Source organism: Scomber scombrus, chromosome 17, assembly GCF_963691925.1.
Source record: "Scomber scombrus chromosome 17, fScoSco1.1, whole genome shotgun sequence".
Classification (NCBI taxonomy): Eukaryota; Metazoa; Chordata; class Actinopteri; order Scombriformes; family Scombridae; genus Scomber; species Scomber scombrus.
In genome coordinates, this window is record NC_084986.1 from 12,810,502 (window position 1) to 12,825,686 (window position 15,185).

A 15,185-nucleotide genomic window follows, 5' to 3' on the forward strand; every position below is an offset into this window, starting at 1 on the left:
TACAAAAATAGACCTGATGTTTAATCCAATATAATCGCCTATTATATAACTTTAACAATCTAATTCTCTAACAGGCGTCTTTTTTGCACAAGGAGTGATTTTTACTTGTGAAAGGCTACTTAGCTGAACTTTGCTGTTAAGACTTTGAATCCCAGACTTTGACTTGAATATTTTTTATAGGACATGCTATATCCCATAAAGTCAGTTAATATGCTTTGGGCTTTAAGAAAAAGAAATAGCATCATTATTTATTGAGCAACTATAAAGCAATCATGCCACATGACTGCAGTTGGGAGGATCCTCCTTGAGACATCACTACTGTAGTGTCTGCGCATGTGCGAAATAGAAAGGAAACGGGAGTGGAGACGACGCTCATTATATTTTGAGTATTTACAGTAAAAAAGAAGTGTCTTTTTCGGCAGGATAAAAAGCGGACATACAGGTAGGACCCTCTACACACCACACACTATTGTAAGCATGGTAGCGCTATTTAAGTTGTATTTCAGAGCAGTTGATAAAGTTATTTTGGCGGATGTTGACATACCTTCACTTGTAGCCAAATTTCTGCTTACCTCATTGTTATTAGGAAACTTAACAGTGCATGTTTGGCATAAGAGATGGTAAACTTCTATAACCTGTTAGTCACGTCTTTAACTTTAGGCTGAGTTCAATAATGACTCAGCTACTTGTCAGCAAGTGTCAAAAGAGCGAACAGCTGCTGAAGTCCCACTTTGAGAAATGGCTGCAGTTAAACTACAAAAACAAACCTGTCTGCTGATTTTTGTTTCTCATTAACTTTAATGTATTGGTCAACTTGTCAAGGTGGTGATATCATAAAAAAATTATGCATCCGCGTGACTGTCAAGAGCGTGCTTCATCTATTTCAAGCAAGGTGGGGGCTCGAGGCCACTGTTAACGAGCTGTGACGTGTGAGATTTGACATGGACTCCAGTGCTGAGACCAGTAACACCAGTTTTGCCTCCTGCCATGTCACGGTTCAGCATGACTATAATCCACTAATACAGTGAGCAATCTTAGAAAAATGAAAAAAAAAAATCCACATGCGTAATTATGATGCAGCTGTCTGCTTCTCAGCATGCAACCAGTGCGTTAAAAGGACACTTCACCTTAAATTTAAAAAAAAAATACGTACATACCCGTTGTACTATTTATCTAGATAGTTTTGGTGTAAATTGACACATTTTGAAGATGTCTGCCCTCAAATACTGTGGAGCTGGATGGCACTCTGCTTGTGGTGCTCACAGTGCCAAAAAGTGGATTTTAAAAACTCAACAGCAATGTCTCTTTACAGAAGTCATGACCTGGTCGCTCAACATAATTCACATCCAACCATGAGTAGATGCATGCTTTATTCTGCACAGTGAGACACTTGGTGGGTGTAGTTTGGTAGAAAGAGAACAGTTCCTTCCTACATGAAACTACTCACAACAAGGTCTGTTGGTTATCTAGAATAAACCACATCATGATTTCCCGGAAGAGAAACTGTTGAGTTTTTCAAATGTTGTTTTTTTTTGGGTTTTCTTGGTTTTCTTGTTGCTGCTTTAAGCACCACAAGCCAAGTGCTATCCTCTCCCATTGTGTTCGAGATAAGGTCAATATCTCATGCAAAAATGATCTACATGGATAAACAGCAGTGAGAGGGAAAATGTGTACTTTTGATTTTAGGGTGAACTGTCCTTTTTAAAGCATGGGGAATTATGAATATAGGCTTTAACTGCAACTACTGCTGCAACAAGTTGTGGATGGAAAGGAGATTAATCAACAACTATTTTGATAATTGATTTTTTTGTTGTTGTCTTTTTTCAAAACAAATTCTGGTACCAGCTTCTCAAACATCAGGTTTTGCTTCTTTTCTTTGTCATACATGATAGGAAATGAAATGTCGTTGGGTTTTGGACTGTTGGTCAGACAAACAAGCAGTTCTAAGAGGAAGAGGGAAATTGTGACAGGCAGCTTTCCCTAATTTGAGGCATTTTACAAACGAGACCGGTAATAGAAGAAGTAATTGATACCATATCTTAACAGAAAAAGAAATTAGTCATTAGTTGCACTCCAATTAATGAGTGCCATGAAGCTCTAAAATCTTGCAGGTTTTCATTAAAAACAAAACACTTAACCCAAGGGTTGAATGTGGTCATGTGTTGTGGTCATGCTTGGCTGGATCATAAGTTTGCTGGCATGCTGCACTCCATGGCACATGGCCAGATACCCCTGATGTAGGCGTTACCTTGTATTTCTGACATGAATAATCAAATCATTTGTCAAGCAAAAATGTCAAATATGTGATGGTCCAAGCCTCTCAAATACGAGGATTTGTTGTTTTCATTGTCATATACAGTGTGATTCTCTCTATTTTATATAAAGGTGCAACAACTAATTGATTAATCAGTTAATTGAAGGACAGAAAATTCATCAGCACCTATTTTGATTAAATGATTAATGAAATGAAAGTCATTTTCTTAAGCAAAACCTCCAATCATTCTCTGGTTCAAGCTTCCTAAATGTGAAAAAATGTCTGCCCTGCTCTGTTTTGTGTCATTAAGTGCAAAACTTTGTGTTGTTCTGACAAAACAAAACATCTGAAGACGTCACCTTGGACCCTGGAAAGCTGTGACTGACATTTTTCGCTATTTTCAGATATTTTATAGACTAAATTACTTTATTTATGAATTAAATGTTCATCAATAATTGAAATAACTGTTAGGTGCAGCCCTAATCTTATTTTATCCGTAATATTTTAAGGATTTTGGTTGGTTGGTTGGACAAAAAAAGCATTTTGAAAACTGTTTGGACTCTGAGAAACTGTGATCCACATTTTTCAATAATTTTAGCCATTTATCAACTTCATATTAAATGAAGTTAATTTAAAAAATAATCAAAGGATTAATTGGTAATGAAAATGATTATAAGTTGCAGCTCTACTATTTTTCAGAGCTTAGCTGTGATCATGGCCGTAGCCACCATTGAGGACACCGAGGTCATGTCCTCTGTATTTTTTTCTTGAAGTTTTGTTTCATTGTGAAGTGAAAATAGCCGACGAGACGATTATCCTTGTATCAACGGACCGTCACGTGACACGTACTTGCAGATACCGCTGCCATGTCCAAACTAAAGTAGTCGGCTATAGCAGCGGTGGAGTGAGGTCTTGAAATCCACCGGCCCTGGTGTTATGTCCCAACTTGTTTCCAATTTAATTGTTTTCCTTACCAAACAGCTCCAGCTGTGTTGCACTTCCGTCAGCAGATTCGTCACAAATTCACAAATAGACACAGCATATTACTGGAGATTTGTAAGTCGCAGTCATATAGTGCTCACTTCCAGAAAAAATATTCGCTGCAGTATATAGGAACTGCGACTTGAAAATCGCCAGAAATATGTTGTCCACTTTTGTGAATTGGACTTGACCCGATTTTGCAAACTGTTCATTCATTGGATGAGCCCTTTTCTCCCTTTCCCAGCAGGCCTGCATCATTCCACATTTTAAGAACAAACAAAGAAAATAACATATTTCAGTTATAATTTTTTAAATATACAACCATGGAAGTTGTAGAATACTGAAATAGGAATTGATTTAAATTGCAAAATTGGAAGTGATAAGAAAGAACTGGACCACAAGAGTGACCATGACTGAGAAATGCACAGCAAGAAAGTGGTATAAATACATCATGGATTACATTACACTTCATTAAGTTGTGGTCTTATTTTTGACCTCGGTATTTGAAAAATCCTGGCTGCGGCATTGGCTGTGATACAAACGTGATGCACAGGGACTGTTAGCAAAGCCAGCAATCAGGTAAACTGGAAGACGAATGTACTGTTGTTGAACTTACATATTTGTTTTGACACTCACAAGCGTTATCACAGTGTAGCTGTAGGAGCCATGCTTGGAATGAGTTCCTGGTTTAAGTTCCTGTTGGTAATGTCCACAGACAAACCGCTGGCTCCTTTCCAGTGATGTCGTCTACGTGGTGGGAGCAGTGGCCCCTGCTGTTCAGTAATGGTAGCTCTTCCCATGGCTTCATCGACAACAGTAGCTGCTTCAGCTCCACACAGAGCACTGTCCTGAACGGAGTCCCTTTTGGAGGAGTGCCAGTTGTGCTATTGATCAACTTCTGCGTCTTTCTGGTATGTGGCATGTGATGTGATTCTGATTAAAGTAAAGGTAAAAAGTTAAACTATTGTGTCTTATTTATCTGCGTTTCTTGTTACAGGTGTTGGTGCTTCTCTTCTCCATTATAAGGAGGAAGTTCTGGGACTATGGACGTCTAGCGCTGTTTGCAGACAAAGAAGGGTCAGTTCTTCAGTGATGGTGGCATTACCTTAGGCCACCTACCAGAATAAATAAACCTAATGGAGTAGTTAATTTATTGATTATTCCTTGTTTTCCCACATAATTGTTTAATCATTTTGATTGAGTCCTTGACACTGGACTTTGTGTTTCAGGTTCACTGAGTCAACGCATCGTCGCTATGGACACATGTCATCTGTCAAATCCAACGTGGATGACCCTGAGTATGAAATGGTATGTCAAATAAAATGTTTGTCTTTGGTTTCAGCACTAAAATTATTGATGCTGCTGAAACTGAAGTATCAGTAAGCAAAGCAAAAAAAGAATAGCAGCACTGTACAATTATACTGCATATATCCCGTCACAATTGTTTTAAAATTTGCTTTATATTTTAGTTCCCTCTGGTCAAAAATGTGTATCATCCTGTTACTTTAATTGGATGTTTGACATTAGAGGTCTGCTTTTACATTGATCTGCTGAAGTTGAAAAGTGTTTCTCTGTGTTCATCAGAAATCTGAATTTAATGGGTGGTCTTATGAGCATGATTTGTGACATCACAACTAGTTTGGAGCCAATCCTGGTCCAGTATTTAATTTACACAAATGTGATGTGGAAACTTGTAGCTTCCTGTAAACATACTGACTTTTTCATATTTCATATTCAAAGATATTTCACAAGTATCGGATATTTTTAATGAGGGAGAAGGAGGAGATATAACTTAACTTAACTTTGTTTTTTGTGTAAAAAACAATTTAGACACAAATTATTATGCACTATTAACAGTGATGTTTTAACATCAATAGATTCAAGTCCAGTTATTAATTGGACTTTGGCCTAATAATTGAATACTTGACTGGGCTTTAAAATCACTTTCGTCTCACTGATTTGACATATACTAATGTGCTTAATCTAAAGAGGATTTTGGGAGGCCAGCATACATCATCAAGAACATAGCAAAATATTTGTATATCATAGTGCTTAAAATGTCTCTTTTTGTGTAGGGCTTCTGTTCTTGGCTGCCGTACATCCTCAGAATGGAGTAAGTGACTCAATCCTAGTTTGTTTATGTGTGTTGTTGCCCTGTACTGGTCAAATATTTCTCAGCTTGTGTCTCAGCCATCTTTTGTCATAAAAGATACATGATGTTTATTTTAATATGTGTGTGTGTGTGTGTGTTGCAGTGATGAAAAAATAAAAGCCAAATGTGGCATGGACGCCGTTCACTACCTGTCCTTCCAGCGTCATCTCATTGTCTTGCTGTTGGTCATTACCATCGCGTCCCTCTCAATCATACTGCCTGTCAACCTTACGGGAGACCTGCTGAGTGGGTTTTGTATTATTCTACAAGAGATTGTGCCTTACAGTGATTACAGTTAACCATTACACAGGTTGAGCAGTCAATTCATTGTGTAAAATTACAGCTACCCTGCACCTTTCAGGACTATTTCATGTACAGATTATTGGTCAGGTTTTCATTTAATGTGTACTTTATGACGGCTTCAAATATGAATCAAGCAATCAAAAACCCGAGGAGCGCCACTGTCCACTTCATAATCAGTGACTTGTCTCCAAAGTGTGATTTTTTTTTTTTTTTTTCTTTTTTTTTTCTCATGAGTGATTTTGTGCAAGTGGTCATTTAAACCATTTCTGTTCTGTTCATGTTTTTGTATCTACCGATTTTTCTTTATTTTCAATTTAAATTCTGTTTATCTCCATCAGACAATGATCCGTGGAGCTTCGGAAGGACAACTGTTGGGAATCTTCAAAAGGAGTAACTACTGTATAGGATTATAAAATATAAAATGCTTAGATGTATAAACAGAAATTTGTTTTCCTGATTATCGTGGTTTGAAATGATAAAATGCTCACTGATGTTTATCATTTTGGGTTCTAGCAACAACCTGTTGTGGCTGCACACAGTGCTTGCAGTCGTTTACCTGACCCTGACAGTTGTTCTGCTGAGACGTCACACATCACAAATGAAAGGCGTGCGCAGAGAGACAGTGAGTCGCTTACTATATGAGACTAGACCCATATATAGATAGATAGATAGATAGATAGATAGATAGATAGATAGATAGATAGATAGATAGATAGATAGATAGATAGATAGATAGATAGTTCTTATTACATGTTAGGAAAGTGATTGGCATCCATACTTGGTTCGAATGGCAGTTACCTATTTTCAATGTAGCATTAATTTAAACACTTAACTATTTCTGTTTGTCCCACTGGGTTGCACCTGTCTAATAGGAGCTAAACATATGACGACGAACCAGGTTACAAAGCTTAACAACATTAACTAGATGCTGAGCAGTACTTGTGCTGGGACCTGACTCTAATCTATCATTCTGGTTTTCTGTTTGTAGGCAAGAACCACCTTGTTTGTATGTTCAGTCCCCAAAACAGCATCAGAGGAGGATGTAAAGACCCATTTTACGTGAGAAGACTGAATTGTTGTTTAGATTTTGTAAAGCTGAATTTTGGTCTTGATGAACTGCACTTTAAATGGCACTATTATAATATTTCCGTTCTTCAATGTCAAATCTGGTTTTAAATAGAGAGGCGTACCCTTCCTGCCAAGTGTGTGCTGTCACCCTGAGCTATGATGTGGCCAAGCTCATGCACCTTGATAAGGAAAGGTAAGAAATCAGTAACTGTAGATAAAACATCATGTGATAGTTGCCCTCTGTGACAGTAATGCAAGAGGGCATCGCTACAAAGTCATATCTACAGTTCACGTCCTGTGGAGCCAGCAGTTGAGCACAGTTCATTGTTGATATCTGATATTTGATGCACACTATGTAATATTCAAATTTAGCTTCCGTTAAAGCTCCACAAAGTAGCTCCATGTCTGTTAAGTGTGTCAGATAATGTAAGAGCACCTTGTTGTGAAGTGATTTTACCCCCATTTGGTCAACAGATCAATTAATATTGCATTGTTTTATCACACTTTTGTCACATTATAAATCTTTGGGCTGCTTTTTTATGAGATTGTGCTGTACAAATACATTTCAACTTCAGTATGAAGCAGCAGAAAGAAACAAGGCAAAAGACGCCACAGATAGTGTATACACTGAATTAAAGTTTTTCTTAAAATACATTACAAGAACACTTCAGCCTATAATTTTTACCAAGTTAAAGCATCTTGTGTGTTTCATCCCAGGATACGAGCTGGTAAGAACCTGCGCTACTATGAACGTGCCTTTGACAAAACAGGTCAGCGTGAAATGATTAACCTCCAGCTGTGCAGCCATCTCTGTTGCTGCTCCAACTGTGAGAAGGTGAGATGGAGCAGATGATTTGACAGTTTCATGTAAGGTGTCTGGATGTTTGTGGTTTTCATCTTTTAACTCTGTGTAAAGCGATAATACATATGTGTTAGTTCGTCACACCAAAAAAAAATGCATGGCGCGCAGGTGGTCGAGTGGTTAGAGCGCATGCCATATACGCAGCCGACCCGGTTCAAATCCCAATCGGAGGTCCTTTGCTGCATGTCACACCCCCCTCTCTTTCTCCCATGTTTCCTGTCGGTCTACTGCTAAATAAAGGCGTCTATGCCAACAAAACCTAAAAAAAAAAAATTTTTAAAAGCATTATTAACCACTCCACTTATTTATTTATTTGTATTACTAACTAAATTTGAATGATCAGCAAGTTTATAAAGTTAGGTTTCAAAATCATGGAAAAATAAGCAGTATTCTCTTCTCGGAAATACTAGGAGCATGTCCACTGAAAGCGCTGAATGCACTGCCCAACTGAACAGCCTCTGAGTTAACAAGGTTCATATTAAACTCCTATATAAAATACACAATAAATGATAGTAACCACTATCCATCATGGTGCAGCAGTTTTAGGCCCGCCCAAAAAAGTTCAGTAGAACATAGTTCACAGTAAAAACATACAGTGTTTTATACTTGTGTTTTAAATGTGATTTTTATTAGTCCTGAATCAGGGTGACATTTTATACATGCGTGCTTTAGCTGCAACTCATTAGAGAGAGTCCTTACAGTAGATGCTCCCTATCAGCTCCCCCATCAGCTCACAATGATACTCATCATTGTGAGCTGTATGCTCTCCCTCTCTGTAAGGAGTGATAGACACTAGGTGTTATTTATTTATTATGTATTATGCCCTTACTGTTTTTTTACCCTCTTATATCACCTTGGCCTTATTAAACAGATTCAAATGACTGGATTATGTTGTAGGTGCACCAACAACTTAAAATAATATGCAGAACAATTTAAAGCTTACCTCATTTTTATCGTAAGGACATTTTACATTTTTAGTTTAATCCTATTTTACTTCCAGTTGCTCTTGTTTTAGTTGAATCATTTGTTTTATCATTTTAGCAGTTTTTAGTTGCTCTTTGGTTTCATCATTTTATTGTTATGGCTTGTTTTAAGTGTATCTTTTTATTGCCATTTTTATCGTATGTACCTTATCTGTGTCTCTTGATGTCTAGGATCTTCTTTTTTTTTAATTAAAGATTTGTTTTGGGGCTTTTTGCCTTTATTTTAGCTAGTAGGTGGTGGAGAGGCTGACAGGAAACAGGGAGAGAGAGAGAGAAGGGAATGACCTGCAGCATAGGTCCCTGGCCTGAATTGAACCAGGGACGCTATCATTACGTGGCACTGTAACCACTGAACTACCAAGGCTCCTTGGATCTTTTATTTATTTTGAATCACTCAACTGCAGTATAAATTAGGTTTTACCCCAATATATTTCCAGGTTGATGCCATAGAGCACTACAGCAACAAAGAGAAAAACTTGCTGGAAGAGGTGAGGCAGCAGGTAGAATTGGTGCCACAGCGCCCCCTGGGGATCGCCTTCGTCACCTTGCAGACAGAGGCAATGGCCAACTAGTGAGTACTAATTTGAAGTTATGATACATTATAGTCCAATAGCAATGTAACCAGTTCTTGTGACGGTTTTAGCTGTGCCTGATTTATGTTTTTTAATGTGGAAATGTGCTCATCCTATCAACAAGAAGTGATTGTTTGGCATTCAGTGTCTGCCAGTTTTCCCTGCCATGAGAAGTTATGTGGGACGTGTCTGGCAGCCTAGAAGCAGCATTAAGTATGCTGACAATGCTCATTTCTGTTTTTCAGCCTGATCACAAGAGTGATCTCTTGAGTTTGTAGTCACCACATTATTTTTTACAGGAAGATGAAATTTGGGCAGCTGTTGTTGTTGTTGTTGTTGAAAGCTTATTAATATGCATCACTAACAGTATTTTTTTTAACTCACGTCAGCATTTTGAAAGACTTCAATGCACTCCAGTGTGGTGGCAGGAGCTGCTGCTGTGGGAGGGAGCCGCAGCCTTCCTCCAATAGTGCAGCTCTGAAAGTGAAGAAGTGGACAGTCAGCTTTGCACCACATCCCAAAAATGTGTTCTGGTAAGGATATTCATCAATAAGGAATCGTAAATGCTCCATGTAGATCATTTTGTATTTATAGTACTGGTGCCAGAATGTCTGGCCAATAATTCAATATCATCATTAATTGACTTTTAGTGGAGTCATATGGTGTTTTTTCTAAATTATTTTCCTCAAATGAATGATTCTAATAAAAATTAAATTGAAGAAATTTAGTTATTTAAATTTTGTATGTGTCTGATGTAATGCAGAACAGTGAAACACATTTATTTTCTGTTGAGCGCCAGTTTGATGGTTTTATGTGACTTTGCATACATTTGCCATATTGTTATATGTATTGAAACCATGAAACTATTCTTAGTAATATTATGACACTGATTTCAACCGTATGACTCAAAGTAGTGACAAGAAATCGCAAGAGGTCATACTTCAATACACACAGCAAAATTGATTATTTGTCCGACCACTAGTGTGAACCTTGCATAGTGTCCTTGAATAAGACAATGTATGTGCTTACTTACTGTAAGTTACTGCAGATAATGTCAAATGTTTAACCTTAAGAAAAACAAAAAAATGTTGGAATGAAAATCCTTGCTTTGTATATAACTTGCCCGTTGCTTCTTTTTCTTCTGTTTTCCACATCCTGCAGGGACAATCTGTCAGTGCAGGGTTTTCCTTGGTACATGCGCTACATCATGCTCAACTCCCTTCTCTTCTTCCTGCTCACCTTCCTAACAACTCCTACCATCATTCTCAACACCATTGACAAGTTCAACGTTACTAAGCCCATCCACTATCTCAATGTAAGAATAATACATGCAGACATGTCACAATTTTATTTTCAGGGCTATCCACCTACAGAGTAATTGTATTTTTCCATCCTAGAGTCCTATCATCAGTCAGTTCTTCCCTACTCTCATGCTGTGGATCTTTTCTGCATTGCTGCCTACCATAGTCTACTATTCTACTCTAGGAGAGGCACACTGGACCCGGTATGACAAAAACACACACACACACACACATACACATACATATTGGTAGTGCAATGAATGGTTTCTGTGATCAGAGGGAAATATTTTGATCCAGTACCGTCTGTGTCTCAGGTCCAGCGAGCAGCTGAGCATGATGCGTAAGCTGTACTTCTTCCTGCTCTTCATGGTGCTCATCCTCCCCTCTCTCGGACTCACCAGGTAATTTGTGTTACTTTAAGTTTTATTTTCCAGCAGTTTAGCCAGAATTTAGATTCATTGTTTTAATATAGTAATCATTTAGCTATAAATGTACACACTGTAAAAATAAAAAGAGGAGGCACAATCATTTCACATTTGATTCACTGTTGATTCTCCAAAAGCAAACACTTTGAGTCCTGGATCGTAATAATAATAAATGAAAAAGTGAGTGTCAGTTTCCTATCTGAGTTCAGGAAGAACCACGCCTAATCTTTTCTTTTTGGTTTCTCCTCATTAGTCTTGCTGTGTTTTTCCGCTGGTTCTTTGATAAAGAGTTTCTCTCAGGTGGGAAGCTAAGGTTTGAGTAAGTAACCCTTCTTTTTTGGCTTCTTGCTTTTTTCTTCTGTTTGCTTCTAATAAAAAATGTATACATTTTTTTTTTATTGAGGATTTCACACTATTGTTTTAGTCATATAGTAACTCACATCATACAGCATATTTAGCTGTATTCAAGTTACTCTATTCATACAAGATCTCTTAGCTGGGATGTTTGACACACTACTGGTGCAGTCAGTCACTTCTGGTTGTAACTTAATTTAAAAGAGTTTTTCTACAGTTATGATTGAAAATGTCTGAAAAACACAAGATAATAAAAGGAAAATGCTCTTATTTGCAGCCTGACTTTATTGTCTGTTTATTTTATCTTTTTGTTTTTCCTTCCCTCCTTACACCAGGTGTGTGTTCTTACCTGACCAAGGTGCATTTTTTGTCAATTACGTGATTGCGGCTGGACTGGTGGGTTCTGGGATGGAGTTGCTGCGGTTGCCAGGTTTGCTGCTCTACACCGTTCGTATGGCGCTTGCACGATCTGCCGCAGAAAGAAAATATGTTAAACAGGTTTGTGCATTATAGGAGTGCTGCATCTGAGTACCATGGCCTAGTCCTTGTTCATTGGCTAGGAGACCTTCTCATTCATAAAAGGTTTATTTAGTAATATTATAGTGCAAATAAATAATGTGGATGTGTTCACTTGTGAAAAATTGGGGGATTTTGATACTGTTTTTCTGATTTTTTTATGGGTCTTTTCACAACACTATTTTACAGGAAGTGTAGTCCACTTTTATAATGTCCTCTCTCCACAGTCATTGGTCTGGGAAATGCTTTCTTAGACTATGCAGGTTTATACTGAATTTTCCGGTAAAGTAAAGTCAAATGTTGAAGGAAAATAGAATATTTGTTTTTTTTAATTTGCGTTATTCTCATCCTCACCTGACTTTTTTGTACTTTTATTTACAGAACCAGGCCTATGAGTTTGAATATGGAGCCATGTATGGATGGACCTTATGTGTGTTTACTGTCATTATGGCATACAGCATAATTTGTCCTATTATTGTGCCTTTTGGTGAGTAATTAGCAGGGTTGTATAGAAGCATGCACTTTAACACACTCATCATTCTCTGGTTTATTTTATTTCTGCCTCAATGTTTGAAATTCATTGCTATACCACAACATAATCCTAAATGTCACTCCCATGTTGGGGTTCCTAATGGCTGTGTTGTGTGTATCTGACCCCATCAGGTCTCTTATACATGTTGTTGAAGCACCTGGTGGACAAACACAACCTGTACTTTGCCTACCTACCTGCCCGCCTAGACCGCCAAGTCCATCTGGGAGCTGTCAATCAAGCTCTGTCAGCACCAATCATCTGCCTGATATGGCTTTATTTCTTTTCTGTCCTCAGAACAGGTTAGATACATGCATGTGTTGAAAGTGGAAAAAGTTATTATCAGTAAATTGACCTCAGATTCACTAATTCGTAGTACTTAATCATAGCAAGTGAAAAAAACGATATGTCTGGATGCATATGTGGTTTTTCAGGTTTCTGGGCTGCCACATCTCTGTTCACCCTGGTGGTCCTGACCATCACTGTCTTCATCTGTGTCAGCTACACCTGCTTTGGCCATTTCAAGTACCTCAGTCCACACAACTATGAGGTTAGCATTTACTTGCGTTTGCAAATGCTGTACCCATATTTGTCATCCTGCACACTGAGCATTCATATTTCTTGTGTGTTTTTGCAGGTGAAAGATGATGATGAGGACAAAGCTGAGGGATCGGAAGAAAATACCATGGTACTGTGTTTGTACTTGTTGCATAACAAATTCCATATTAATATTTATTACATTTTCCAGTCCAGTTCTTAATACATCTGCTCTTTATTTATTAGATTAGACGTATTCAGAGCTGGCCTGATAAATAAACTTAACTCATCTTAACTATGCTGACGTCTTGATAGATCATGGTGCCAAGTTCAACATCTGATGCAGCCTAATTTGCCTCATAAACTTTCGGGAGCTTTAATCCTCTGCATTTTTTTGTATCAAAGTCCTACTTTGGTTACATGCAGTATTGCGTCAAACATATCAGCAAAGATAAAAGAATGCACAAAAATGAATACTAAGAATCACCTTTATAGCGCTTTTGTTTGTTTTGCATACTCATCTGTCTACTCTGTGATATTTACAGGTCTACCTTCCCAGGGTGCTTAATCCCAAATCACCTGCCAGCACCACACAGGCGAGTAAACTCCAGCAGTCTTATGGCTCTGCAGGGAACAGCACAGAGTATGCCTCCAGCCCAATGGAGGGCAGCATGTCAGATAGCTGAGTCAGTGTATTTCAACACTGAGTCAAAGTTGAATGTTTAAGCTTAATGTGTAATGCCCTGGATTCCTGATTGTAAATATGCGTACTTAAAAATAATTTCAGCATTGATGTCAGAGTCTGAATTCACCTCCACCCTACTGCTCAGTCAGACATGGCCTGTCCTAATTAGAGGAAATCTCCAGATGGAAAGAGAGAAGACCATGCAATAGATCCCAAAGCATATGTACCTATCCACTTTTGTAAAGATAAGAGGTTAAAGTATCATGTAAGACACTATGTCCAAGATCAGTTACCCTACAGGAGAAAAAAGGTACATTTTAATTAATATTTGAACCATTATTTGCACTTGACCAGAGTAGCACATCCATAAGAAACCTGCAAAGTCTTCTCTCTCAGTCTTGTCTATTATAAAGATTATAAAGTAGTACATTTTTTATTTTTTGCTGTATACAACCTCTTTGATAAGGACCAATTCACCAAAAAATGCCTTGACATTAAGAAGAAGCCATAATGTTTGTAAAAAATAATGCTGGAATGAATTTCTTGCACATTAGTGACACTAATTATGTAAATATGTCTAGAACACAATAATCAAGCCAGTGCCACTGATGCCAAAGATGTGGATGAAGAAGAGCTTTTTATTCAGTACTTATGCAAATTTGATCTAGTTCAGAGGTCTCCCATGTGCCACCTGCCAAGGGAAGAGCCTACTGTCCATTATAAATGTTGCACTTTTTGTATGACAAGATGACTGTGTTTTGTGTACTAATAAGAGTTTAATGTTTTTACTTTTGTAATTAGACAAAAGAACCAATGTTTATATCAGTATTGCAGGAGTTTTACAACCCAACGTTTTTAATATTTTGTTTAATTAATATATTATAATGGTTCAAGCCATCATTTCTATAATTGTTCTGAGTAAAACAATGTTGTTCTACCATCACTGAATGAATGTTTAGTAGGTCAAAGTTTATCTGTATTTATGTACTTTTTAAGTTCTGTTTTTGCAGCCTTTTACAATGTGCATTTTAATCAAGGTAGTAAGTCCTTTTAAAGCAAACTTGAAACTGCTTAGTGGTTGGTAAGAGGGAAGTTGATTTTTCAAAGTTACACTGATAAAATGTCTTCACTTATATGTTGACAAAGTCAACATATAAGTGGTTTCACAAATTTCAATATTAAACATTCTGACATGCAGTTTTTAATTCCAAAAAAGTGGGAACAACTTGACAGTTATAAGTGTTGTTTGTCAGCGGGGGGCACTGTTGAGCTGTGGTGGGGTAGCTTAACCTCTGAAATATTCATAAAGAAGTGAAAAAGGGACAAATGCACAGTGTTTCTCAAAAGATTTCTAACATCTTCTGACATTGGTATTAGCCAGTTTACTGACAGTTCCAGTAGCTCCACCTCCTCACCTGATCTTTCACTATTGTGTCTCTTTCTGTTCCCGTTCCCTTTGCTTCCTCTTCTCCCTGCCCTTTTCCCCTTTCTCACCATGGTACCTGCCTCAGCTGAGAAAAACCTCTGTTGTCATTTAAGGGTTTTTAAGGGGCTGTAGCGATTAGCACATTTGTTAAATGTGGGTAATGAAGTGCTAAGCTAACAAAATATCTAGGTTATTAGCTGTGATGAAAAGAAGGTGAAGCTATTGGCGAGGATCAGT

The 15,185-nt window shown here is 37.7% G+C and overlaps 1 protein-coding gene across 1 annotated transcript; it reads left to right on the forward strand.

Annotated features, from left to right (window-relative positions):
• The first annotated feature begins 335 nt into the window (after positions 1–335).
• tmem63a (transmembrane protein 63A) lies at positions 336–14,036 on the forward strand. The gene is made up of 23 exons (XM_062437294.1): positions 336–442; positions 3,951–4,146; positions 4,233–4,312; positions 4,465–4,543; positions 5,311–5,348; positions 5,491–5,633; positions 6,029–6,080; positions 6,204–6,312; positions 6,679–6,749; positions 6,871–6,951; positions 7,476–7,593; positions 9,041–9,174; positions 9,565–9,708; positions 10,337–10,490; positions 10,573–10,679; positions 10,791–10,877; positions 11,155–11,220; positions 11,591–11,753; positions 12,153–12,258; positions 12,435–12,602; positions 12,735–12,850; positions 12,938–12,988; positions 13,383–14,036. The coding sequence occupies exons 2-23, from the start codon at positions 3,976–3,978 to the stop codon at positions 13,521–13,523; spliced, it is 2,379 nt and encodes a 792-aa protein (XP_062293278.1). The 5' UTR covers positions 336–442; positions 3,951–3,975; the 3' UTR covers positions 13,524–14,036.
• The last annotated feature ends 1,149 nt before the right edge of the window (positions 14,037–15,185 follow it).